The sequence below is a fragment of the Notechis scutatus genome, chromosome 2 (assembly GCF_049901735.1).
Source record: "Notechis scutatus isolate UNSWTSFEM ecotype Mainland chromosome 2, rNotScu1.2, whole genome shotgun sequence".
NCBI classification, from domain to species: Eukaryota; Metazoa; Chordata; class Lepidosauria; order Squamata; family Elapidae; genus Notechis; species Notechis scutatus.
In genome coordinates this window covers 117,243,084-117,267,520 of record NC_142010.1, presented here as the reverse complement: position 1 = coordinate 117,267,520, position 24,437 = coordinate 117,243,084, and the positions used below count along the sequence as shown (strand labels likewise).

Genomic DNA, 24,437 nt, shown 5'->3' with positions numbered 1-24,437 from the left:
TTTCGTTTATGAATGGTTTTATTCCTTCATTAAAACAAGGGTAGGCAGCCCCATAGATTACATCTGGCTTCTTCCCCATCTTCAGGTTATTCTTACAAAGCCCTGTTAGCCTAAATGACAAAGTCAGCTAGTGAACTAAGTGCCAAATGAGAATTTGACCCTGATCCAATACTAAGCCTGCTAGCTAAATTTCTGCATTATATGTCAAGGAACAAACCAAACATAAAGCTTTTGGAATTTCAGTGTGACAGCACCATGGGCAAAGTTCTTTTAGTCCAATTTTGGATTTTAATATACTAATATAGGGGTGTCAAACTGGCAACCCGCAGGCCGGATGTGTCATGCACAGGCCACCACACCCACCCCAGCTCCACAAAGGCAAAAAACATATATCGCGATATGTCATGTGACATGATCGAGTTTGACACCTGTGGACTAATACAATGCAGGGAATGTTAATTTGCCTAAAAATATGCTGAGTTTGCTAGTTAATGTGTTCAATCTCTTTTTAAAAACAATACAGTGGTATTCTTCTGTCCTGTGAGAAGTTCTTTTATTTAAAAAATAATGAAATGCATCCATTATTTTCATGCTCAATGAATGCTCATGCTCATAAGGAACTTCACCACATGGTTCAGATCAGTCTCCATGATTTCTGATTTGAGTACCAACTCCACCCGAGTTTAAAAAATTCATTATAGCAAACCTCTGCATATACACTGTACTCTACATTTAGCCAGCATATGATTGATGTGTTGCCAGGAATTCAAAGAGATGGCGAGGGAAGATAAAATCGGTTTGAAAGAGGTTGGATGGAGAAGGATGGGGAGACCATGAGAAAATAAATGGTAATTTTCTAAATGGTAAGTATGCAGCTGATAGGCTTGGAATGTGTTTTATTTCCTTCCAGAACAAACAGTAGCACATTCAGTTTTTCCTCGGCTTGGGTGAAACAATTGCCCTAAGTCCCATCTATTGGTCTAAAAAGATCGATGAGGCACTTGTTCCACCCACACTACCTTCTTCTGCTCATCGGCGACAGCCACACGGACACAACTGTTGAGAGCATCAAGGTCACCCCAGGCATCAGGAGCAATGGAGCGGTAAAGGCAGGAAACTGTCTCCAGCTGGGCCTCCTCTTTCCGGGTACTCTCCAAAAGTTGGTCCTCCGTTGCTCCAAGGCGCTGAAGAGCTTTCCTGAAATTCAAGCCATTTAGGTATGGGAATCAGAATTTGGGAGCTTACTCACAAAGTACGTTTGTGTGGATGTGAAGGAAAGGCTGAAGAATGACGGCCACAGGAGAAAGAATTGCCAAGTTCAAGATACAGCCGATAAACACAAAATTGCGTGCTAGATGAAATGAGTTTAGGTACATCTTTGGTGATTAAAAATAATCGGGAAGCAATTCTGCCAGAGAGAAATGCAAGGGATCAAAGTAGCAGTACTTACTTGATTTTCTTGGCATTCTTCTCACCGATGGTGATGAGAATAATGATGGGATAAATGTCCATGGCCAGAAGTTCTTGCACACTCTCCAGGCCCAGATCCAGCCAGGCATGCACATTCTAGAGATAAGAGTGAGATGTATAAGTGCACGGATACCACTGAACAACATTTGCAGTGCTAGTCCTAAGGGAATATGCATCCTAATCCCTCACCCGATATAATTGCATCTGTACTTGAGTACAACATTTGTCCTTACAGCCTCTAATACCTTTTGCATTAACTGTTCCAGATCCCATCGAGGAATACAAGAGCTGCCATTCAACTCTTTGTTTTCATGGAAGGATTCTGTGTTCTGAATGTCTGCAGGGGCAGGAAGGGGGGGAAAAAAATGAGAGGGCATAGTTCAGAATCCAAACTAAATCTCTTTTCCTTATGTTTTGTTAGAAGTAATGTTTGGATACATGAGAGAATGAGAAAATCCAGTATCAAGAAATAGTCTATGTTCTAGAACAAAACAAATCATTTGAACAGGAATTGGTGAACCCAAAGTTTTTTTTTTTTCAAAAGGCAACTGGACTATGTTAGTCCGGATGCCTTTTGAAAAATAACCTTTGAGACAAGCATGACCTGGACTGAGAATCTCCATAGACATGACCTTGTGAAGTTTACTGTGAGCCAATGCGCTGTCTTCTAGTTCAGCTACACATTTCCACTAGCTTTGTCTCAAGTTCAGATGCTGAGGTTTCCAGGACCTAAACAATATTTCCCTGCAAAATTCCACCAAACCACCTGACTCTTGTATACCTGATGGACATTTTTCAAATTCCCTGGAAAGGCATAGCTTGTCAGCCAGGATCTTCCTCAAAAGTGCTGGCACCACAAGTACTGGACGTGGCTGCCCAGGTCTGTAATGCCTGACAAAAGTGTATGGCATCAGACTGACACAATTCCTGGGACTCACTAGAAAGGAAAGAGTAAAGCAATCAGAGAAATACATGCTTGTGGGTTTCATCCACTATTTATTTGTTTGTTTGTTTTATTCCTAGCTATGTTTTAAGAAAGCATATTTGAAGACATTTATTAAATTGCCCCAATTAAAGATTCTTTAGAATTACTGTCAGGAATATAAAAAGCCAGAAACATAATAGCTGCAGTGGGCCTATGATAAGTAATCTAGTTACTACAGAAAGATTTTTTTTTCTAGAAAATGGTCAAACTTCTAGAAAGTCTCAGAGATGTTTTTAATCTGCAAATTAATTAGTTGTCCCTAATAGATGCTTAATGAGCAATCCTGTGTTCTTTAAAAAAAAAGGAAGTAAAGCTCCATCTAGACATAAATTTGCCTAGATAAATATTTGTAGGTTGTAATCATAACTTTCAGTAACAATAAACAATATTGCAATAGTTGAACTTACCTTTTGGCTTGTTTGAATCTGAGAAACTACATTCCATAGTGGACCAAAGTGGATTGATCCTGTTGCCTGTACTTACAATACGGACCAATTTGCGTTGAGAACTGGAATTCTAAGGGCAAAAGGAAAGACATTATATTAAACCCAGAATGTACAGAGCTAGCCCAGGAGTTATGGCAGCAGTTAGCTGGGCAATTATAGGAGCTAAGCTTGAGATGGCCACCTTGGGAAAGTTGCCTTAGAACAATGTCCCCAAATGATTTTCATGCCAAGCCTTTGATTCAAGTAATTGTCACCCAGATGCCTCCCACATATTAGTAGGAAAACAAGTCCTTTGACAGTGTAGTATTTATTTATTTTATTTATTTTATTTTATTTGTCAATCGCTTACAAGATAATAGGTATAAGCATAAACATGAGTAAGAATACAGGAAATAGGTACAAATAAATGGGGACAATAGGACAGGGATGATAGGCACAATGGTGCACTTATGCACGCCCCTTACAGACCTCTTAGGAATGGGGTGAGGTCAATAGTGATTAGTTTGAGGTTAAAGGAGTGGGGGTTAGAGGATGTAACAACAGAGTCAGGTAGTGTATTCCAAGCATTGACCACTCTGTTGCTGAAGTCGTACTTTCTGCAATTGAGTTTGAAGCGGTTTACATTGAGTTTGTATCTGTTGTGTGCTCTTGTATTGTTGCGGTTGAAGCTGAAGTAGTCATTGACTGGTAGGACATTGTAGCAGATAATTTTGTGTGCTATGCTTAAGTCTAACCATAGGCGGAGTAGCTCAAGATTGTCCAAGCCTAAAATCTCAAGCCTGGTGATATAGGGTATTCTGTTGCGAGCAGATGAGTGTAGTACTCTTCTCGTTAAATACTTATGGACTCGCTCGATTGTATTAATGTCCGATATGCAGTGTGGATTCCAGGCTGATGAGCTGTATTCGAGTATTGGTCTGGCAAAAGTTTTGTATGCTCTAGTTAGCAATTTCAAATTTCCAGAGAAGAAGCTTCGTAAGATTAGATTTACAATTCTTAATGCCTTTTTGGCAATGTCTGGTGCTCTGGGTTGGCCTATTGTTAGAGTTCTCTGGACTGCAATTTTGTATTACTACTGTGATATCATCAGTGCAGGAGATGTGGGGGATGTGAGGTTGTGGAGTATACAACTTTCTACAATGTCAGTTACTGTACAGACAGTGTACAGTACTATACAATACTGAGTTCTATGGATGCCAATTAATTTGTGTGTGAGTGAAGTCTTTTAATTGCATTTCTTTTATAGGGTTAAGTCTACATCTGTTGATGTTGGTGGGAGTGCCATGATTCAAGTAATTCTTTTGGATTTTTTGCTAATTCTAAAATTGCTATTCCCATTTATTTCCTAGGCTGTTTGTGTGGAAGGAGATCAGTGATGTAGTGCTGAATGGAAATCCTCTTCCTTAGCCTCATTTTGGTCCAGCTTGGTGGAAATGCATTTTTGTGATTTAGTGTGCAGTCTAAATCAACTTGCAAATTTAACTTTCTAAAGCAGAGTGAAAGGTTGCCTCATTACCTTCTGGGAAACCATGTTCTTTTGAGCCAATTCTTGAATGAGGGCAATGAGCTGCTGCTGTGCCCTATATCAAAGAAACAGGGACAGAAACGTGTAAGGCAGAAGAAAGCAGATATGCACCTCTGCATTAGATAGACAAGAATGCACTCCCTTCAGACCTATTGAGACGATCATACTCACTGGAAGTAGTTGGGGATGGTACCAGCATCCATGTCTTTCATGGTATAAGGATTCACCTGGCAAGCACTCCACTGAGTTTGGCCTTGATATACAGTGTCAGTGACATGCAGAATATTATGGCATCCAACTGAGAGTTCTCCAGAATCTTGTTTCTCAAGGCATAGGTTGGATCGGATATAGAAGGAGTCACCAGATGTCACCAGCTTGGAGTTCAGGTCAGTCAAGAGTTTCTTGTAACCTAGTAAGATGAAGTGTGTTGAAAACTGTGAATCAAAGTACAGCAATAGTACAGGTCAGGTAAATATGTGAGGATAAATATGTGAGAGCACAATTGCTTCCCAAGCAGATCCTTTGAGTTCCATATTCATCTCAAGTTGAGATGCCAAAATTAGGGAAATACATTTTGATGCCCAATCACTGTATGTCCAATTTCCAATTCATGTTTAGGATTCGGGGATGGGAAACTGGAAATGTTCAGGAATTTCCAAAATCACATTATTCTGGTGTTTTGGTTTTTTTTAATATAATATGTGACCAGAAGGCACTTGCACTCTCAAAGCCATTCAATTGTTACCAAAGCTGATGACCTCTTAAACTGGCTCTGGTTATTCCCTGCATACATTGGATTCATCAATGGCATCTGGTGTACCAACCTGGGTGCTGGAAGCCCCAAGCGAAAAGTTTCTCAAGACTTTGTTTATTAAGACCTATCAGAAAGCCACCGCACCTTCCAAAAGCTACAACCAGAATGGAAGAGAGCACATTCTGGCTAGCATTGTCAGTGCTTACCCTGGGTAATACTTTTCCCCATTTTCTTGATTTCTCAACTGATTTTTCTTAGAATTTGGAAAAACATAAATGCTGGGAAGGAATTCCTGCACGGAAACATCAAGTTGTTCCTCCTTCATACTGATTACAATGGAACACAATCCACTCCCCCATCTCAATTATGATTAAATCTTTTACATTAACTTGAGTTGTATAGTACAGGAAAGTTTCTTCTTGTTTTCCAGTATGCAACTCTTAGGGGTACTCTCAAATCTACTATTTGTCTTACTTCACTGTAGGATCCCACTAAGAGGGAGAAATACCCGATCATCAGCATTTTTGGATCATACATTATGATTTTTGCACTTTGAAGCTATCATGTACACCAGGGATAGATGATGTGAGTTGTCAACAAAGCCCAATTTCTATTAACTGTATGGCTTATCGTGTGTAGAGTTGTAATTGCAGGAATGTTCCGTTCGGATGGCAAACCTCAGATAAAGAATGTTTCCAAGCAAATACAACTCAGGTAAACAAAGTCAATAATCTAAAGGAGGATTAGAGAGAGGAAGTAAACATATGTTAGACTTTAACTAGAGATAATTAATTGTATGGATTACTATGCTAAACAGTAACGAAAGTTAAGCAGTAACCAAAGTTAACCAATGATGGAGGATAATTAAAAATGTGTATAAATGCAAGACTAGACTCCAATAAAGATCATCATGATTCAGTTGTTCATGATCAAACAACTTGACTGCCTCATCATTACAACAATTGTGAGGTCTAATGGAAGTTGTAGCTCAGCAACCTTTAGAGAGACAGACAACAGCACATCTCCAAGGCAAGCAAATATCCTTACCCTCCATGTTGTGCTTCACAGACAAGCAACAAAATCCATTCACTTTTTCCAGGACCCAGAGAGCCTCCTCAAGAGTTGCATCTTCTAGGACAGCTTTGAAACCCGGTTCCATGACTCCATAATCCACCTACACATTCAAAGAACTTGAAATGTTGATCAAAGAGACTCTGTTTGAGAAGGTCAAACAGCTGCAATCTAGCTCAGCTTAGAGACAGGAAAGACCTTTCCCATGCTAATGATACTTTTATAGAAAAAGTAACAACTTGACAGTGAAGGGGGCTTTATAATGGAAAGGGCAGCTGAACTTTGGGTTAGGGTTAGGGTTGGCTTAGAGAGGAGTTTCAGTCATTTTATGGGACATAAAATGAGGTAGGGGCCATAAAATTATGGGACATGATTCACCGTTCAGCAAAATCTTATTCTGACAATTTCACAACTATGTGCTTGAAATTAGACCAGTTTGAATATATGAGTAAATCTAAATCTTTCATAATTTGTGAGTGATTATATTATTCATTAAATATAAATACACACATACATATTCATACATACACACACACACATATCCACACATATACATATGCTGTATATATGTATACAAGCACACACACACACATATATACACATATTAATCATAGTCCATTTTGAATACTTAGCCAAAAAAAGAGTCTTGAGAATTAACAAGGTTGATACTATATGGTCCTACAGCTAATCTTTCTGCCTCCTATTTTCCCCAAACAACCCTGTGGGGTGAGTTGGGCTAAGAGAGAGTAACTGGCCCAAAGCCACCCAGCTAGATTTCTTGCCCAAGAGAGGCCTAGAATTCAGTGTCCTGGTTTCCAGGGCAGCACCTTCACCACTACACCGAACTGGCTCTCTTCTCCTAGCAGGTGCTAGTGCATCCTGCCCAATCATTCCCATTTGATCCTCATATAAGCAAAAATAAAACTGCTGGTGACCTTCTACTGCTGCACCATAAGAGTATCTTAACTTACTGTACCTGTGTATGGTTTGCCAATTGCACAGTGGCAGATAGGAAAGCACTCCAGAGGGTTAATGTCATTGCCCAGAAGATCATTGGTTGCCCTCTCCCCTCTTTGGAAGAGCTTTATAGCTCCCGCTGCCTTAGGAAAGTTCAAAATATTCTCAAAGATCCATCTCATCCTGGGCACCCTTTTTTTTGAACTATTACCATTTGGCAGACGGTACAGAATAATAAAAACAAGGACAAATAGGCTGAAAAACAGCTTCTATCCCAGGGCAGTAGCTCTTTTGAATTCTGCTGTATAGTGCAATATTGATGCAATATCGGGGGTTTTCAATTCAATGTATAGAACGTGAAGGATGTGTGTTTGTGTTTATTTTCATAGTCATAATGTACACTGAAGATGGTATTTAATTTCATTGTATGCGGTGCAATGACAATAAACTAAACTAAACTAATAGCAAAGCAAAACAACAGGTTTTTGCCTATGGTTTCCTTAGTATGCTATCTAAATTGGGATTTGTGGCCTTTGTGCTCCTTGATGTAATAGGAAAGCAACAGTGAACCATTACATTTCAGATATTAACCAATGGAACAGCTTGCCTTCAGAAATTGTGGGTACTTCATCACTAGAGGTTTTTAAGAAGAGAGTGGACAGTCACTTGTCTGAAATGGTATAGGTCAGTGGGCTGGACTGGAGGACCTTCAAGGTCCCTTCCAGCTCTATCTGATTGAGTACATTGAGATATAAAAACTAAACAAACTATGGGAGATGGTTTCTTGGCTTGTTTAACCACTCACATGACAGGAAGAAACTATCCAAAAGCAATTAAGCGGTAAGCTTCTGTTTAATAATAAACCAGCTTATTTTGGCTTACTTTATTTTCAAATAAATTAATTTGTTTCAAGTTATTTGTAAAAAAAAAAATTACCCTGAGGTATTCCAGTGTTGTGCCACTCTGAACATTTCACCATCACTGCTCAGACTGGCTGAGTAGATCCTGAGCTTTTCAGGCGCTGTGATTCTAGTTCAATGAATAATAGCAAAATTATCTTTCCTTGTCTCAGAAATGGCCAGATTGGCAGGGGAATTCATGGAAACTAAAGTCTATGCAGCTGAAAGATAGCCAGACTGGAAAAGACCAACAAGACTTTCTAGTACATCACATTTTCCCAACCCTAAAACTGCTTATGAATCGCTTGGAGAACTACTATGGAATTTTTATAGCAACAGTGATCATTCTAGATGCTAATGCTGCAAGCTTGTTGGAAGTACCTTCACCACCGCTTAGAATGTTTTACTTTTTCTATTTTGCTTTCTTTCTTGGGGACCGATGACATGTCAGCCAATATAAAATCTTGAGCATTTCCTGTAAACAGGGGTAGGGACAAAGGCCGCCTTAGAATAAGAAACGTACCCAGAGAGAAATATGCCATCTTTACACAAATACACACAATGTGGAGGGTTTTTTTCCCCCCCAGATGAGCAGATTTTCTGTTTCCCTACTCTTCTCGATCTAATTAAAACACACTTGAGATTGTTCCTGGCTGTTAGGGTGATTTGCCCCTCTTTTCAGCCAACCAAACACTGTGAGCTTTTCTGACTCCTTTTCTGACTCAGAACGGAGAACTGCCATAATCAGTGTTTGTTAGCTGCCCTTTCAAACTGCCCACAATTGGATGCCTTATCCCTGCCTCCTTTCATTCCATTAAGTCAACAGCTTAAACAAATCCTTTCCTTTTTTCCCTCAACCGGATAATAAAATAATTACCAGGCAACCTCTTCTAATTCCATGTGTTTCTTGATGTATACTGCACTTTTTTAAAAAAATGAACGTTTATCCATTGTTTGGGGGGAAATCCTAGAGGTAATTTGAAGGGAAGCAGCGCAAACACAAGGAGATTGCAAATATAACCAAACCATTAAAAACCTTTAAAAGCTTATTATCGGTGTGGCTACAGTGGCAAACTCACATTATTGTCAACCCCTGTGACCTGTAATGTTGCCCTATCAGCAGTTCTGCATTTGAACCCCTTTTCTTAACTTTGATAGAATCTGTAAGGGAAGCCAGCAAGATGTGAGGTGAGGTGGAAAAAAAAAATCCCCTCCAATGGAAGATTAGACTATTCCTTAGAGCACAAGGGGTTAGCAATATGTTTGCAATTTAAACTGTTGAAACTGCGCTAGTGGCAAGATACTCCCAAACTGCAAAGCCCTGCTCGGGTGTGATCAGCAGCTGCCCATGTTCTTCTAGTGTCAGCATTGCGTCATCTGGTAGAGCCCACTTTCCTTTAGAAAGGGAGGTCCTCAACCCCTGGTCCATAAACCAGCACTGGGCCGTGGCATGCCAGAAATCGGGTTGCAAAAACAAGCGAAGCCCCATCCACAGGCAGCCCTCAAAACCACGCCCCCTCTGGTCTGCGGAAAACCCTCTCTCCACAGAACCCTGGTCCCTGGTGCCTCAAAGGCTGGGGGCTGTTACTTTAGAGACTTTGCAGGAAGGTAGAACACAACATGATACAGCGAAGATGTAGGAATGTCTTACCAGCACAACCTGCTGGCCTGGTGACAAAGACATCTCATCAGCAATGGATCCAGGAGTGACTCGATGAATGAAGATGCCAGTCTGGTTGCCCCCAATGATGCTGATCTGCTCCAACAAGGCATTGGCTTGGAAGGCAATGGTGGTGATACGGCTTGGGAAGCGCTGTGCAAGTCGGCGGCGCATGGGTACACTAAGAGGAGAACAAAGCAGACAGGATAAAGTCCATATAGGTTTTGGTTCCGCCCACTGATCCATCTCTCCAACTAGCTTCTATGCTGGTCTTAGCGGAGCAGAGACACTTACCTGTGGCTATTCAATGTGAAGATTAAAACAAATTTAGATCAAGGAAAGCCATTATGGGCTTGAAATGTCCATCATCAAATATTGTAAATCAGTGGTAGGGAATATTTTAGGATTGATGTATATATTTGAATTTTTACAGCATGTTATGGATATTTGCATGAAATGGCTATAATAGGGAGGGTTGCCCATAGTAAAATAGTAAGTATGGCCAATTACAAATATCTGTTTACCTATGACAAAGCACTAGTAGATGGTTGCTCCCTATTCTGTAGGCTCTATCACTCAGATTTACTCTTGCCTATTTTATTCTTGTCTTTTTTTTTTGCTGGGCCTGTTTGCAGCATTTTTTAATAATTTTTTTAGAATGCTGAAAGGGCCAGAGACAATATTTAAACTAAAAGTAGTGCTTCACTCTACTCTGCAGGATGTTTAAATATTAAAAATATTTAATATTTAAATAGCTTTTAAAAATATGGGGCAGAGAAAGAAAACTAAGCAGGCACTTTGGCCACTGTAAATATAAAACTTTTAACATTTTCCTGCCATCTAGTGGCTTCCAGATTTTGCTGCCTACTTTAGTTTTAAGCAATGTTACAATGCCTTGGCAGCTGTTCGGCATAAAACAAGCAAATAACACATCTCTAATCTCTACTGGACATGAACAGGCAACAGTCAAGAGAGCAGCGCAATGGCCTGCAGGCACGCTTTTGTTTAAACCAGGCTCTCTGATTTGCAGAAAGCAGTTGCCATGGAAAAGAGTATGTTGGAGACCTGGAATAAAAGGCTATCTCTTTGCCATATAGACATAAAGGGACACCAATAATGCTCTGAAGCAGTGCCTCAAAAGATCAAGGGAAATAACCAAAAACATTTCCAAACCTCACACTTTACCCCTTAAAGAGACCTTCTGTGAGCATCTATAGGTAATCCTAGACTTGCAACCAAAATTTCTGTTGCGAAGCAAGACAGTTGTTAAGTGAATGTTGTCCCCTTTTACAATCTTTCTTGCCACCGTTGTTAAATGAATCACCACAGTTGTTAAGTTAGTAACATTGTTGTTAAGTGAATCTGGCTGGGAATGGGACAACTTGCCATGACCAATTAGCTGCAGCCAATTCACCATGGCCAACTTCCTACAGCCAACTCGCTGTGGGACAATGCGCCATGGCCAACTCACCATGGGACAATTGGATTATTCTATTTAATTATTTAAAATAAATAAAAATTATTTAAAATTTTGCCATTCACGTTTTATCCTGTCCCTCCTTTTGCATCCTTTTTTTAATGATTCTATTCTACCATTTCTTTGATGTTAGTGTAACTCTTGTTCCACACCAAGTTGTCCCGTAGCGAGATGGCCGTGGCAAGTAGACTGTGATGAGTTAGCTGTAGTGAGCTGGCCATGACAAGTTGGCTGTGGTAAATTGTTATAGACACATATAGGCAATTCAGGGAGGAAACAGACACAAATTTTGCCTCCCTGGATTATCTATGTATTGGTGTCTCATTTGAAAGTACTGTAAGATACTCGTTGGCTTCTTTATGTTGTTGTAATAACCTTTCTTCCAGTCAATTCTATTCAACGGGGCTGTTAGATTCTTGATTCTTTCTCGGCTAGATTGCCAGGTGGGGAGTTTGGAAACCTTCTTTCTATTATTTCTTTATTTTTATCTATTTATTAAATTTATCAACCATCACCCCTACTACAAGGTAACTCTGGGCAGCTTACGATATTAAATGGTTAAAACTATACAAAACATATACACAATGCAAGTAAAATACTACAATATAACTATAAATCATTTCACTTCATATTCCTTGTGTTTGGATTTGTCAATACCGCAAGGCATTATAAAATAAAATGGTGTTGCCCGGGACCGTGTGTTTACCTCTCAGAGATGCAAGGATCTACGTGGAGCCAGAGGGAAGAGCCATCTGTAAGAAAGATACATTCGAACACAAAGCAATCAGAGCAAAGCAATTGGTTTCTAGTCCAGACCTTCCTGAAATCACGCAACATTGCCATTGCTTTTATGGCTAGTAAATAATCTTTAACACATTCTCATTGTATTTTCCCTGCCTTGCTAGATATGGATTCCCATTTTCATTCCTTAAGGGGGAAAAACAAGGGAAGGAAAATGGAACATGGTTTTCAAGAGCAAAAGTAGAAATAATTTTTCCGGATTGTAAGGGATTATAGTAGGGAAAAAAAAGGGAAGCAAGGGGTATAGGATTTCCAGGATTTCCCTAATTTCAGCCAAGCTGGCTAAGTATCCAGTACTCTAAAAGCTCTGGAAAGAACCAGACTGATTTGTACCTTCCCTTTGTAACCAAAATTTAAATTTGAACAATATCTTTAAAACTAATTTAATGCCTTGCTGTTACTTATGTTATGGATTTTCCTTAGCATTATGTGGGCTTTAGCAAATAGATCTTTCCAAGTGGCACTGCTAGAATCATTCTTGGACTTTTTAAAAAAAAAGCAGGTTCACAAATACATTAATGGGAGAATGTTTTCCTTCCTGTTCCACAGGCTAGAAAATACAAGGAAAAGATTCCCCTGGGGCAAACTCTTACCATCTCTCCCTATGTCGTATTCAAAAGAAGGATCCCTCCCTTTCTCTTCAGCTGAGGTGACAGAAAATTCCTCATCCAGGAACTCCTGAGAACTGTTTCAGGAAGAGACATAAAAGAGAGGGGAAACTACAACTTGTGAATGAGAAAAATAAAAGCCACCCGAGTTTTCCCATTCTTTTTGGAGACTGCAAGGCCAGTCAACAGCATTTTCTGAAGTTACTACCAGAGTGAAGGCCTGGTGCGATTTGGAGCTGCTTTAGATGGACATTTTATTCTGAGAGTTACCTGGGCCCGGGGCAGAACCTTTTATTTGACAATCTATTGGACAGGTAGTCCTCAACTTATAACCATTAGTTTAGTGACTGATTGAAGTTACAATTACAATGGCACTGAAAAAAGTGACTTATTAATGTTTTTCACACAATTGCAGCGTCCCTATGGTCACATGATCAAATTTCAGACGCTTGGCAACCGGCATGTATTTGTGACAGCTGTAGTGTCCCAGGGTCATGTGATCACCCTTTGCGACCCTCTGACCATCAAAGTCAATGGGGAACCATGTTATTAACTTAAAACTACAGCGATTCATTTAACAACTGTGGCAAGAAAGGTCATCAAATAGGGCAAAATTCACTTAACGACTGTCTTGCTTAGCAACAAATTATGGTCGTAAGTTGAGGACTTCAGAAGTGTGGGCCAGGGACTTGCTCCCCATTCCCCCTTTCCAAGCTCTCAGCAAACCATTGTCTTTTGAAATGTTTAATTGAAAATGACGTCCACCATAGCGAAATGACTGGCATTCCTCTAAATCAGGTAGAATGATGGGAGAGACATTCAAGTCCTTTCAGCTGTGTCTTTCCTTCCAGCCATACCCTATCTCAATTACTTATAGAAAAAGGATGAATCTGTTTTTTTCATTATTATTTTATATATGTCTAAATTTGGTTTACTTGTATTTCATTTTTGTAATTTTTGGACATTTGTTTATGTAATATGTAACACCATACATGGTTGGACTGTATTTTTTAAAAAATAAATGAATATGTCAAGAATTATTTGTCTGATGTGTTTTGGGGGGGGGGGAGTGACACTCTATCAAGGTCAAATTAGGCATTTTCTGAATTTTTGACATGCCGAGACCAAGAGGTTTTCCTCACTGATCTAGTTCAAAAGATAAAGGGTGAATTTGGCCTCTTGAGGCATATTTTAAAGTTCAAAAGATCATCATAGCTGTTTCACTCATGAGCTAGGGGAATAGTTATATCTCCATATTATTTATTTGATTGAATATATAATTCAACATATTTTATCTTATATTATTTTGTGTTATATAAATAAAAGCTTCAGAAATGCAACAGACTGACAAAGAATTGTTACCATTTAGACTGTTTGTAAGAAATAGCAATTCAATTTGCATGATAATTTTCAACATTCTCTTATTTTCTCCTGGCCAAAAAATGGGCACCCAAAATTTTAAGTGCTGCATGTAGCTTCCAAACAGTATTTGTGATCCTCCACCTCTCACACACCTATTTTGATTACATTGCAGTGAAATGGACTGTCAAGAAATATAGCATCATTGTATGCAGCGCTGGGACAATGGCAATAGCACTTAGACTTATATATTCCTCCACAAAGCTTGACAGCAGTCTCTGCCTGTTTTACAGTGTCAGCATATTGCCCCCAACAATCTGGGTCCTCATTTTACTGATCCCAGAAGGATGGAAGGCTGAGACAACCTTGAGCCGGTCAGGAGTGACCTCCTAGCTGTGGGCAGAACTAGCTTGCAATGCTGCATTCTAACCCCTGCACTACTGGAAATTGTAGCCCTGCCACAGGATATCCATCATCCACAAGTACAAGGTTACCCACCTTGTTCTTAACCTGTTGTAAATAACAGTTAACAGAATAACCGAGTTGGAAGGGACTTAGGAGGTCTTTCTATTAGAACAGGTCCATTTAATTCTACTGGAACTAAACACCTGCATGTTTGGAGACTAGATTTTATTTTACAGAATCCAGTGGAACATGAAGACTTTAAAGGAGTCCATTTTTACCTCTCAGCATTGTGAGAGGCAAACAAATGAAACATTTGATCCCAGCACTTGAATGCTAGAAATGTTCTTTGTCACATCTGCAAACTCAATCTAGCACAAAATATGATATATCTCCACAACCCCCCCGAAACAGTTACCTCCAAGAAAGCGAGCTGTCTTGCATGGCTCTTCTCTGTAGAGAAAGTTTACAAGGTGGGATTGGGCTGCATGATCGGAAACTGTCCATTTGATCATGACTTGACCAAGACTACAAAATAAAAGGACAGTCAGGCCATAAGTATCCTCCAGTGTGACTGAATTCAAACTTCCTCATTCAGAGCTATTCCCAAGTTTTCTGGTAAAGCTCTGCATAGCAGACCTTTGGTCAACATCACGAGCAGGCCTATTCCATATCTCACCATCCAGAGGTGGTATTCAGCAGGTTCTGACCAGTTCTGGAGAACCGGTAGCAGAAATTTTGAGCAGTTCAGAGAACTGGCAAATACCATCTCTGACTGGCCCCGCTCCCATCTATTCTCTGCCTCCTGTGTCCAGATGATTGGCTGGGTCTTCTTTGGTTGCCCTGCGTAGGAGAACGGAGCTGGAAAGCAGGTTAGTGGGGTGGGGAGGGAATGGGATTTTGCAGTAATCTGGAGGGGGGAAGGAATTGAGATTTTACAGTATCCTTCCCCTGCCACACCCACCAAGCTACACCCACAGAACCTGTAGTAAAAATTTTTGAATCCCACCACTATCACTATCCCTCCTTACCCAAGATCTGGAACTTAAAAGAAGATACAAAGGTGTGAGATGGGTGGAAGATTGAAATGCACACCTCTGATATGCTCATCAAGCTGTCCTGACTGTCCTCCCGAGGACAGATGGCATGCATTCGTACCAGGGGCTGCTTTTTCTTTGGACAATGGTCCTTGGATTCAGTGATGGGAAGCCCACTCCTTGGTACCTGCTAAGGAAATAGAAAGTGTCCCCTCAGAAGAATATCTTGGTTTACAAGACAGAGAAGAGTCTGTGGGGCTTATATGCCAAACTGCTATCTTTCATATGCTCTGATTGACAACAGATGACCCATAGATACTGGCTTTTACTTCTCACAATAGTTTTGATCAACTGAAGATTTCATGTAATGCTTTTTTTTTTTTTTTGGTAAAGTAAACTGTTGTAGATTAAGTCATCAGCCTTAGTTGTAAACCTTGCCACATGAAGTATTTCCTGCTAATAAGGATAGTATCAGTTTTAACACATATTGGGCAGTATATCATAAGTGCGTGCAAAGCCCAGTTTCATCCCAAGCATGCTCATGCTATTCTGTCTTAGTTAGAATATATAATCTAAATGTTACAAGTCACTATACCTTGCAAATCACCGAGGAGATACAAACAGTGCGTTAGTATCCCATTTGATAAAAGTGTAATTCAGTGAGTCACACAAAGATAGAAAGAGAACAGTGTGGAGATGGGAATAACCTTGGGAGATAGGAGGAAGAGCTGCAGGTAAGACAACCGTCATGCAAAAAATATATTTCCGCCCACAGAAGCAGAAAGGACCCTCCCTAGTTTCCTGGGAGATAAAAGAGGGGAGAAATATGTTCAGATTTTCAAGTTTCTGTAAATGTTATCTAGCAATAAAGGTAATGTTAGTACCTATACTTTGTGGTTCTTGTCTCGAAGGGAATAGCTACTTGAAAAGGAATCAGGTGGGGAACTTGAGAACACAAAATAAAATTCCATTTATTCCGTAATAACTGCATTTTGGATTTTATGAAGCAGGTTTTCAAATATTAGGATCGTGCTAGAGGCATTTTTGGGAAGCACAGATTTATCCCTTCCTCTCCTAAGCCTAACCACGATCATAACTTACAGTAAGCACCGAATTTCCCATGCTGGCCTTTTTCCTGAGTTCACAAATTTCATTTGTGAGCTCAAAGACTTTACGACGAAGAGAATCTTTCTCCAGGAGGCTTTGGGAAATTTCCAACTGAGCAGTGTCTCTGGAATTGTAGGCCTACAGGAATTAGATAGAGACCACTACGCATGAAGGTTTGGAGATTAAAAAGACAGAAATAAGCTAAAGGCAACAAGAAGCACCTTTCATGTAGTAGTTAAAATGGCTTTAATAATTAACTTAGGAATGGTGAGAATCAATCTAAAGAAAGGGACATACTGTAGTATTATAGTAACAAATAATACAGTACTATAGTAATTTTAAAAATACAGGTAGTCCTTCACTTACAAGTTCATTTAGTGATTGTTTTAAAGTTACAACGGCACTGAAAAAAGTGATTTATGAACACTTTTCACACTTTATGACCATTGCAGCATCCCCATAATCACATGATCAAAATTTGGATGCTTGGCAGCTGGCTCATGTTTATGACAGTTGCAGGGCCCCTGGGGTCATGCGTTCACGTTTTGCAACCTTCTGACAAGCGAAGTCAACGGGAAAATCAGATTCACTTAACAACCGTGTTACTAACTTAACAGCTACTGTGATTCACTTAGCAACTGTGGCAAGAATGGTCGTAAAATGGGACAAAATTCACTTAAGAAATGTCTTGCTTAGCAACAGAACTTTTGGGCTAAGTTGAGGACTACCTGTACTGACTGTAGCATTGGACATAGCGAACGACTGGAAAGCTGCAGGAAGGCTAGATTGCGAAGTACAATTCAAATAACAATCTCTTTAAGGGTTCCAAGGTACAGAGTTTCTACCAGCAGACTTTACACGACTCGAAGTATTTAAGTTGGCAATCACTGCAAGGTTCAGTCCTGTTGAGAGCTCTGCCAGCAAGACAGTTTTCTCATCTTTGGACAATCTTTTTGTCACTTTGAATTGAAAAGCTCTCATTCCATGCTCATCGCATTTCCTAATACCTGATCTCTTTCTTTCTGTAGATCAGCTATTTGAGCCTGAAGGGCACTGATTTGCTCCTTGTAGATCTCACAGTCCACCTTCATCTTTTGACATTCAATTAAAGTATTTTCCTTTTCTTCCCAACACTGCACAAAAACGCAAATACAGCAAGGTGAAAGTATCGTATCATATCACATTTTTTTCTATGTAGGGCCCATTGCTCTTATTACATGTAATATTGGCAAGTCTTACAAAAGCAGTCTAAAGTAGACTAAATTCTCTTTAACTTCCTATTATAAACTGATGTCTGAGAACCAAGGTAAACACTTTATATAATTTGGAAGTCAGCTGGAGTCATCTTGTAGGGGAGATGGGTGACATATAAATTTAATAAACAAACAAACAAATAAATAAAAAAACAATTTGCCTATTACCACCCTGCAAGCACAAGGCAACAATGCTGTTGAAGACTTTGGGATTAGCAGCTCAAAATTACTGATTACTGTATCAGGGTTATAATGTATATAATTCTGTATGTAAAACCAACATTGCAAAGTATCTACTCTTCTTTAGCCCTTTTAGATCAGATCAAATTAAGTCATTGTCCTTAAATAGGATTGCCCTTCAGCACTGAAGAAGGACTGGTCTTACTGCAATTAATATACTATTAATTTTCACATGGCTGCTGCCATATACAGAAGAGACGAGCTACTTCCTGATTCCCAACGGTGTAGGGTAAGCACATAGGAGAGTGGCAATTCCTGAAAGTATAGGAGATGCCTCTCCTAGGCACAGAAAGAGACTTCCTCCCTCCCTCTTGCATAGGAGCAGGTAACTTCAGGTAGCTCGGCATTCTCACCTGTTTTCGATGATTCTCAGCAAGTGCTGCTTGCTCTCTCAGTGAGTGAAGTCGATTCAGCAATTCCTGTTTGCCCTCCAAAGCATCATCAAGGTTTTGCTCTAGAATATCTTTCTGCACCTGGGCAGGTAAGGCAGGCTCATTAGAGAAGCTTTTTCATCCCAACCCATGCCATGCCACACCTAGAGACGCATAGGGGTACCCGTATGGAAGAGGCTCTCAAGCTATACAACTGCCACTTAACTGCAGCCTGAAAAAGAACATTGTGTGGTTTTAGGAGACTTACACAAAGGCATGCTAAATCTTGATTAAACAGGCTTTTGCCCTATTGTGCAAAAGTCTTGGGCTTCCTTTTGGAGGAAGCTGCCCTTGGCCAAGCAAGCTTTGGACATGCTACTTCCTGCAAACTCATGTGGTTTTCCTCACAGGTTTACCTCCCCTAGTTTGCCCCAAAGAAGCCTGAAATTGTAATCTGGTGAAATTACTAATAATTATGTGTTACAGATCTCTTATCCTCTCTATTATTCCTAGGATTATTAGGAAAGGATGAATAGGAGCATAGCTGACAATGTCTTTTACCACACTGAAGGTTTCCAGCTCCAACAGTGACTTGAGATGCTCGTTCTCCTCTGTCAGCTTTAAGAGCTCATCTGTCTGCATCTGTGCATCCCCAGAAATTCTTGAGGATCCTTCCCTTTGATGGCACGGTGGCACTTGGGCTCGCTGCAATTCTTGCTTCATCAGGTAGAGCTACCGTGAACAGGTACACAGAAAGAAAGAAGCTGTGAACATGGCTAGTGGAGCTAAAATAAAAATTAACAGGTAATCCTCAACATATGACCCCAACTGAGCCCAAAATTTCTGTTGCTAAACAAGATATTTGTTAAGTGACTTTTGTCTCACTTTACAGCCTTTGTTAACCCAGTTGTTAAGTGAATTGCTGTAGCTGTTTAGTTAGTAACATGGTCGTTAAGTGAATCTGCTTTTCCTATTGATTTTGCTTGTCAGAAGGTAGCAAAAGATGATTATATGACCCCAGAATATTGCAACTGTATAAACATGAACCAGTTGCCAAGCATCTGAATTTTGATCATGTGACTATGGAGATGCTACAACGGTCATAAATATGAAAAATTGTCATAAGTCACTTTTTTCGGTGCTGCTGTAACTTTTAACAGTCACTAAATGAACTGTGGTAAATTGTATTAGTTATGCAATTCCCTCCACAACATCAGTCCTTAAAGCTTCTTGCTTTAAGAATGTATTTATTAGATTTTATCCCACTTTATAGATAACTCAAAGCGGCGAACATAGCTAACAATTCTTTCTCCTCCCATTTTCCATATCCTCAATTTGTTGAAGATCCTACTACAAAGTGCTAAATTGAAGTTGTCTACAGACCAAGGGTACTAATAGCCCGCAAACACTTTGCAATAAAGATCTGATTGATCGCAGCACAGGAGGAAAAGCGGGGGGGGGGGGAGGCAAATGCTAGAGAAATCATAATAGCCAATTATTCTTCTATTTTCTTGAACCTATCTCACAAGTACACCAGATTCATCTTGATCAATAATAGCCCCAAACTCAATTGTAATGAACAGTTCTTCGACACTCCTGATTTTCAGATTGATTTTTTTAAATCGTCCGTATTATTTTTCAGGTTTGAAGGATTTCTACCTTAAATCTGCATAATTTGGGATCCTGCAATATCATCCCAAACTGATATATAACTAAAAGTCCATCAGTTCTATTATGGTCTACTAGACATGCATTCCTGTCATTCAGATTAAGCTAGATTATCTCTGCTGCGTTTTCCATTTGTTTGTTAGGCTGCATCTTTCATCTTCAGCAGCAGCAGCAGTATCCATGGAAACAGGATACTGAGATAGATGGTCCATGCGAGAGTAACATTTCTCATATTCTATTGCACTTCCAAACAAAAGTGGACAGCTACAGATGACTGCAGGTTACAAGCAGAACCATTTTGGTGCTCTAGCAAGCGTTATGCCTACAGTTATCCTCCTCTTGACCAGCAAAATGCCATGGTAAGTTCAGCAGGTCAGACCATCTGGAATCACCCTGCCAATGGCACCCAGGACCTGCTAATATGATGTCACAAACCCTGAAAAGCTTCATGCACCCTTCTTCTCTCACACCTCTTCCTGCAAGCTCCGGCAGCGGGTAATAGCCAGGTCCTTCTCTTGAAGGGCACTGCTGTAGCGCAAAGAGAGCCCATAAAGTTCATCTTTAAGCTTGAGGGCCTCATGGAAGTGAGCACTGAGTTCCCTCTTCATCCGATTACACTCAGTTTCAATGCCCCGCAGGCTTTCGGCCTCAGCTTCCAGTCGGGCAGTGTTTTCCTTGAGCTTGCGGCAGTGTTGAAGCAGGGACACCTTCTGGCGTTTCTCCTGGCTTAGCTCCTCTTGCAGGCTGCTAACTGCTTTGGCCAAGCATTCTGTCAGCTGAGAACTTTCAATCAGATCTAGAGAAAAGAAGAAAAAGCTTAATTGTCTATGGAAATTCTCAGCCATCCAAGTCATGGTTGTCCCAGAGGTGCTTTTTCAACAGGCAACTGGACTTTGTTTTTTCCTTGAAGACGTTTCGCTTCTATCCAGGAAGCTTCTTCAGTTCTGACGTCAGAATTGAAGTCAGTTCTAAAGTCAGAACTGAAGAAGCTTCTTGGATGAGAAGCAAAACATCTTCAAGGAAAAAAGCAAAATCCAGTTGCCTTTTGAAAAAACACCTTTGGGACAAAATGCTTAGGCCTTTCTCAACACCCAGACCTGAACACTGTAAAGCTTCTACTTCAATCAGCAGAATGATAACACTAAGGTATCAAGGCTCAGCTATGTATTATTATTGTTGTTACTATTATTAATATTATTTACTGCACACTGAGAATATATTGTGAATGTACAGAAGGAAAACTGATAGGTGAGGAAGAGATGCCATTCTGAATGATCTCCCCTGGGGAATCAAACCAGACCAGTTTTGTGAATCAACTCTCAGATCTCCACAAAGTGATTAGCGGAGCTTATAGTTTCATCTGTTTTGTCTAGAAAAACAACCCAGGTAAGAATGAGTGAGGTAGGAAAGTTGGAAAAACTCACCGCTAAAATTGTTGTGGTCTATGGAAGGCTCCAAGCCAGTAATGAGCACATAAATATCAGGATTATGAAGTTTCAAGCTTTCCAGAAAAGCGAGAGCTCCATTTTTCCCACGAGATTTCAAAAGATCCAGCATGTGGCCTATAAGAGATCAGAAAGTTCACTAATGTAAAATGATGGGGAACTAAAAAGTCCAATGACCTATAGTTACCCAGGCAGAGACACATGAAGGATGTGTGCCATATAGTTCACCTTTCCTCCATGAATAACACTGTAATTTAACAGTATTTGAGCAAACTTAGTTGCAAATCTTCTTTGGTTTCACTAAAAACACTACCTTTTAAAAGCAGTGTTACCCTATAATGTCTTAACCTGTAAATAAAGAGCAAGCTTGCCATTTAAACTGGAACACTTCTCTATTTATCTATGATGGAGCTATAATGGTATACATTTTGTATATACCCTGTTTCTCCAACAATATGGCCTCCCCCAATAGGAAGTCCCAGCATGTTTTATAGGCATGAAATGAAATTAAGCCCCTCCCCCCAAATTAAGGCCTATATTAAAACATGCAAAATGGGGGGGAATGGTGGGGGGGCTTGCCGTTAGGAAGTACTTTTGTTGCACACCCGGATATGGTGCTGCCTGTGTTGACCCCAATATGAAATGCCCCACCAACGCCGAGGTCAACATCCAAGCCATCGCTGCCTGCCCGCCCAAAGATGCAAGGGGGGGGGGGAATTAAGTCACCCCCGAAAAGACGGCCTAGCCATTTTTTCGGGGCTCAAAAAAAAAAAAAAGATCTGGCCTTATTATATGAGAAACACGGTCTTTATAACTGTTTCTCCATCATCTAAAGCTTTCCTCTGCTCTGCACATGTTACAGTACCATACATCATACTGCCATAAACAATACAATACCCAGGGTGCTTACCGACTCTCATGGCTCTATTTGTGAACTGGGGGTTGTGCAAGATTTCTTCCTCATCCAATTGACCCAGCACCTTGGCCTGCCGTAAGTATGGGGTAAGGCGACTGGGGGAGACGCCCCTCACAATTCTGTAACGATGCCCCTCAACCATCTCCCATAAACGATCTTCATCCATATCACGAAGTTCTTGATCAACGAGGTTGGGATCATCTACTCCTGTCTCCCCCATAATGGAAACCTAAAAGGATAAGAGATGTTGATAGTTTTGGGAGGCAGGTAATGAAAGAGTAACTGTACTTCATAAAATCTATCTTCAGTTCTACACTGACATGAAGCATGGCAGAAATTAAATCCTACAGGAAGTGGTAAAACACTTTAGCTTTTAAAATATTTTAAAATCTTGCTGTTTTATCCAAATTACATTATTTCAGCTCCTTTTTATTTCTGGTCTGACTATAGTTATTGATTTTGGCTACATTAGATTGCATTGTATTACTATTGCTTTGGTTTTAAATTGTATTATTCTATTTTTAAATAATCATACACTACCTATAGAAACTTTTTAACCGGTAATTTGATTGATTGCTTTAAGGCTAAAAATGAACTGTTGAGATTCGATTAGGTTCTCTCTATTTCAAATCTGTTTCTGTTACTTATTACTATATAATAACATAGTCTATCGTCAGAGTTCTGTCTATTCTTCGTATGTGCATATGTGTATAAAATACAAACACAGCCCCATATATACATACTTAAATAACAAAGTGAGCCTTGATGCAAAATTCTATATTCCAAAAATTATTTCTTTTTGGTCTCTAGCATCAAGAGTTCAGTTAGCTTAAATGGCCAGAAGATGATAAGTTGAGACACCCTTTATCCCAAAGCTATTGAAACCCTTCTATTCCAGACAGCATTTGGCTTGGCTGCCTGTCCCAGATTTTATTTTAAAATATTAAATAAAAATACTTTTATTTAAAAATCAATACCTTTTTAATTAATCTTGCACAGTGATCTTCCAATGTTTGCTATTGGTAGTCTGTTTTTAATGAGGGAGGGTTGGAGAGGCCAAACATGCCTCTTAAGGAATAGGATGCTTAGCCAAGACTAAACCCCTGTATGAACATCACATAGACAAATGTCTGGCTACAGATCTAAGTGACTGAACAGGTTCATAACATGGGAGTTAGTGAGGCCTTCAGACAGTCAATCCCTCAGCTTGGAATTCTAGCTCTTCGGTAATTTAGAGATGAGAATATAAGTACAGGTAGCCCTTGACTTATGACCATAATTGAGCCTGAGATTTCTGTTGCTGAGACATTTGTTAAGTGTGTTTTGCCCCGTTTTACGACCTTCCTTGCCTCAATTGCAGGTTTTCTAGACATTCCTATTAAAGTCTTGCTTCTGGTCAGTTACCTGAATGGAATCAGAAGAGACTATTGTTCTGGCTCAGTACTTTGAAACCTTGAGCAAGCTACTTCATCCGCACTTTGCCCTTGGGCTGAATTTCAAATAACCGAGATACAAATCCTGGCTCTCACTAAAGACCTAGGAGCCCTTTCCTCCTCCTTCAGGCCAGTCTTCCCGCTGGCCAGTTTAAGCTGAAAGCAAAACCAGAGGACCCCCCCCCCTCGCTCGCTCGTCTTACCTGTTCCTGTTGATCAATAGAGTTAAACGTTGTTGTGGGCATGTTATCACAGCATGTCTTAGAGGGAAACTGATTTTTAAGCAGCAGCTGACAAACTGGTTTTTCAGGAGGGCTAGTTCTGCCTGCCTGGGAGATTTCCTTTCTCCAATACAAGTTCTTCCTTTTGGCTCAGGGCCAAGCCAAAAGTGCAGCAGAGGTATACACCTTTATTGTAACATCCAAAGATCCCTTTGGCTTGGGAGATAACCAGTCCTCTCTCCACTTGGTTTTAGTCAAAGAGAGTTTATTAAAAATAATCACGCAACCAAAGTTCAAAGATTAATGACATGGTAACTCAGTTCTCTATCAAC

General features: G+C 40.0%; 1 protein-coding gene across 3 annotated transcripts; it reads right to left on the bottom strand.

Annotated features, from left to right (window-relative positions):
- Positions 1-3: 3 nt before the first annotated feature.
- Positions 4-24,211, bottom strand: CARD14 (caspase recruitment domain family member 14). Of its 3 annotated transcripts, none has more exons than XM_026667266.2 (21): positions 24,088-24,210; positions 22,446-22,680; positions 21,515-21,652; positions 20,561-20,886; positions 18,984-19,154; positions 18,405-18,524; positions 17,566-17,691; positions 16,553-16,696; positions 15,510-15,641; positions 14,833-14,942; positions 12,639-12,730; positions 11,951-11,996; positions 9,759-9,948; positions 6,228-6,354; positions 4,598-4,835; positions 4,418-4,481; positions 2,863-2,971; positions 2,252-2,407; positions 1,716-1,807; positions 1,451-1,566; positions 4-1,197 (listed from the first exon to the last, which is right to left on the bottom strand). In XM_026667266.2, exons 1-21 carry the CDS (start codon positions 24,127-24,129, stop codon positions 981-983), a joined length of 2,991 nt encoding a protein of 996 aa, XP_026523051.1. In that variant the 5' UTR covers positions 24,130-24,210; the 3' UTR covers positions 4-980. The 3 variants fall into 3 exon arrangements, with proteins under 3 accessions (XP_026523051.1, XP_026523052.1, XP_026523053.1); XM_026667267.2 differs by having other exon boundaries at positions 541-1,197; positions 15,510-15,638; XM_026667268.2 differs by lacking the exons at positions 4-1,197; positions 1,451-1,566; positions 1,716-1,807; ... (1 more) ...; positions 2,863-2,971; positions 4,418-4,481 and having other exon boundaries at positions 4,594-4,835; positions 24,088-24,211.
- Positions 24,212-24,437: the final 226 nt, after the last annotated feature.

Excerpts from the sequence above, each read along its gene's own strand:
- CARD14 (XM_026667266.2), bottom strand. The coding sequence starts at position 24,129 with ATGCCCACAACAACGTTTAACTCTATTGATCAACAGGAACAG. Across the intron at positions 9,949-11,950 it reads GATCCTTGCATCTCTGAGAG|TGTACCCATGCGCCGCCGAC; the intron begins GTAAACACACGG and ends TTCTCCTCTTAG. Across the intron at positions 6,355-9,758 it reads CAGGCCAGCAGGTTGTGCTG|GTGGATTATGGAGTCATGGA; the intron begins GTAAGACATTCC and ends TTGAATGTGTAG.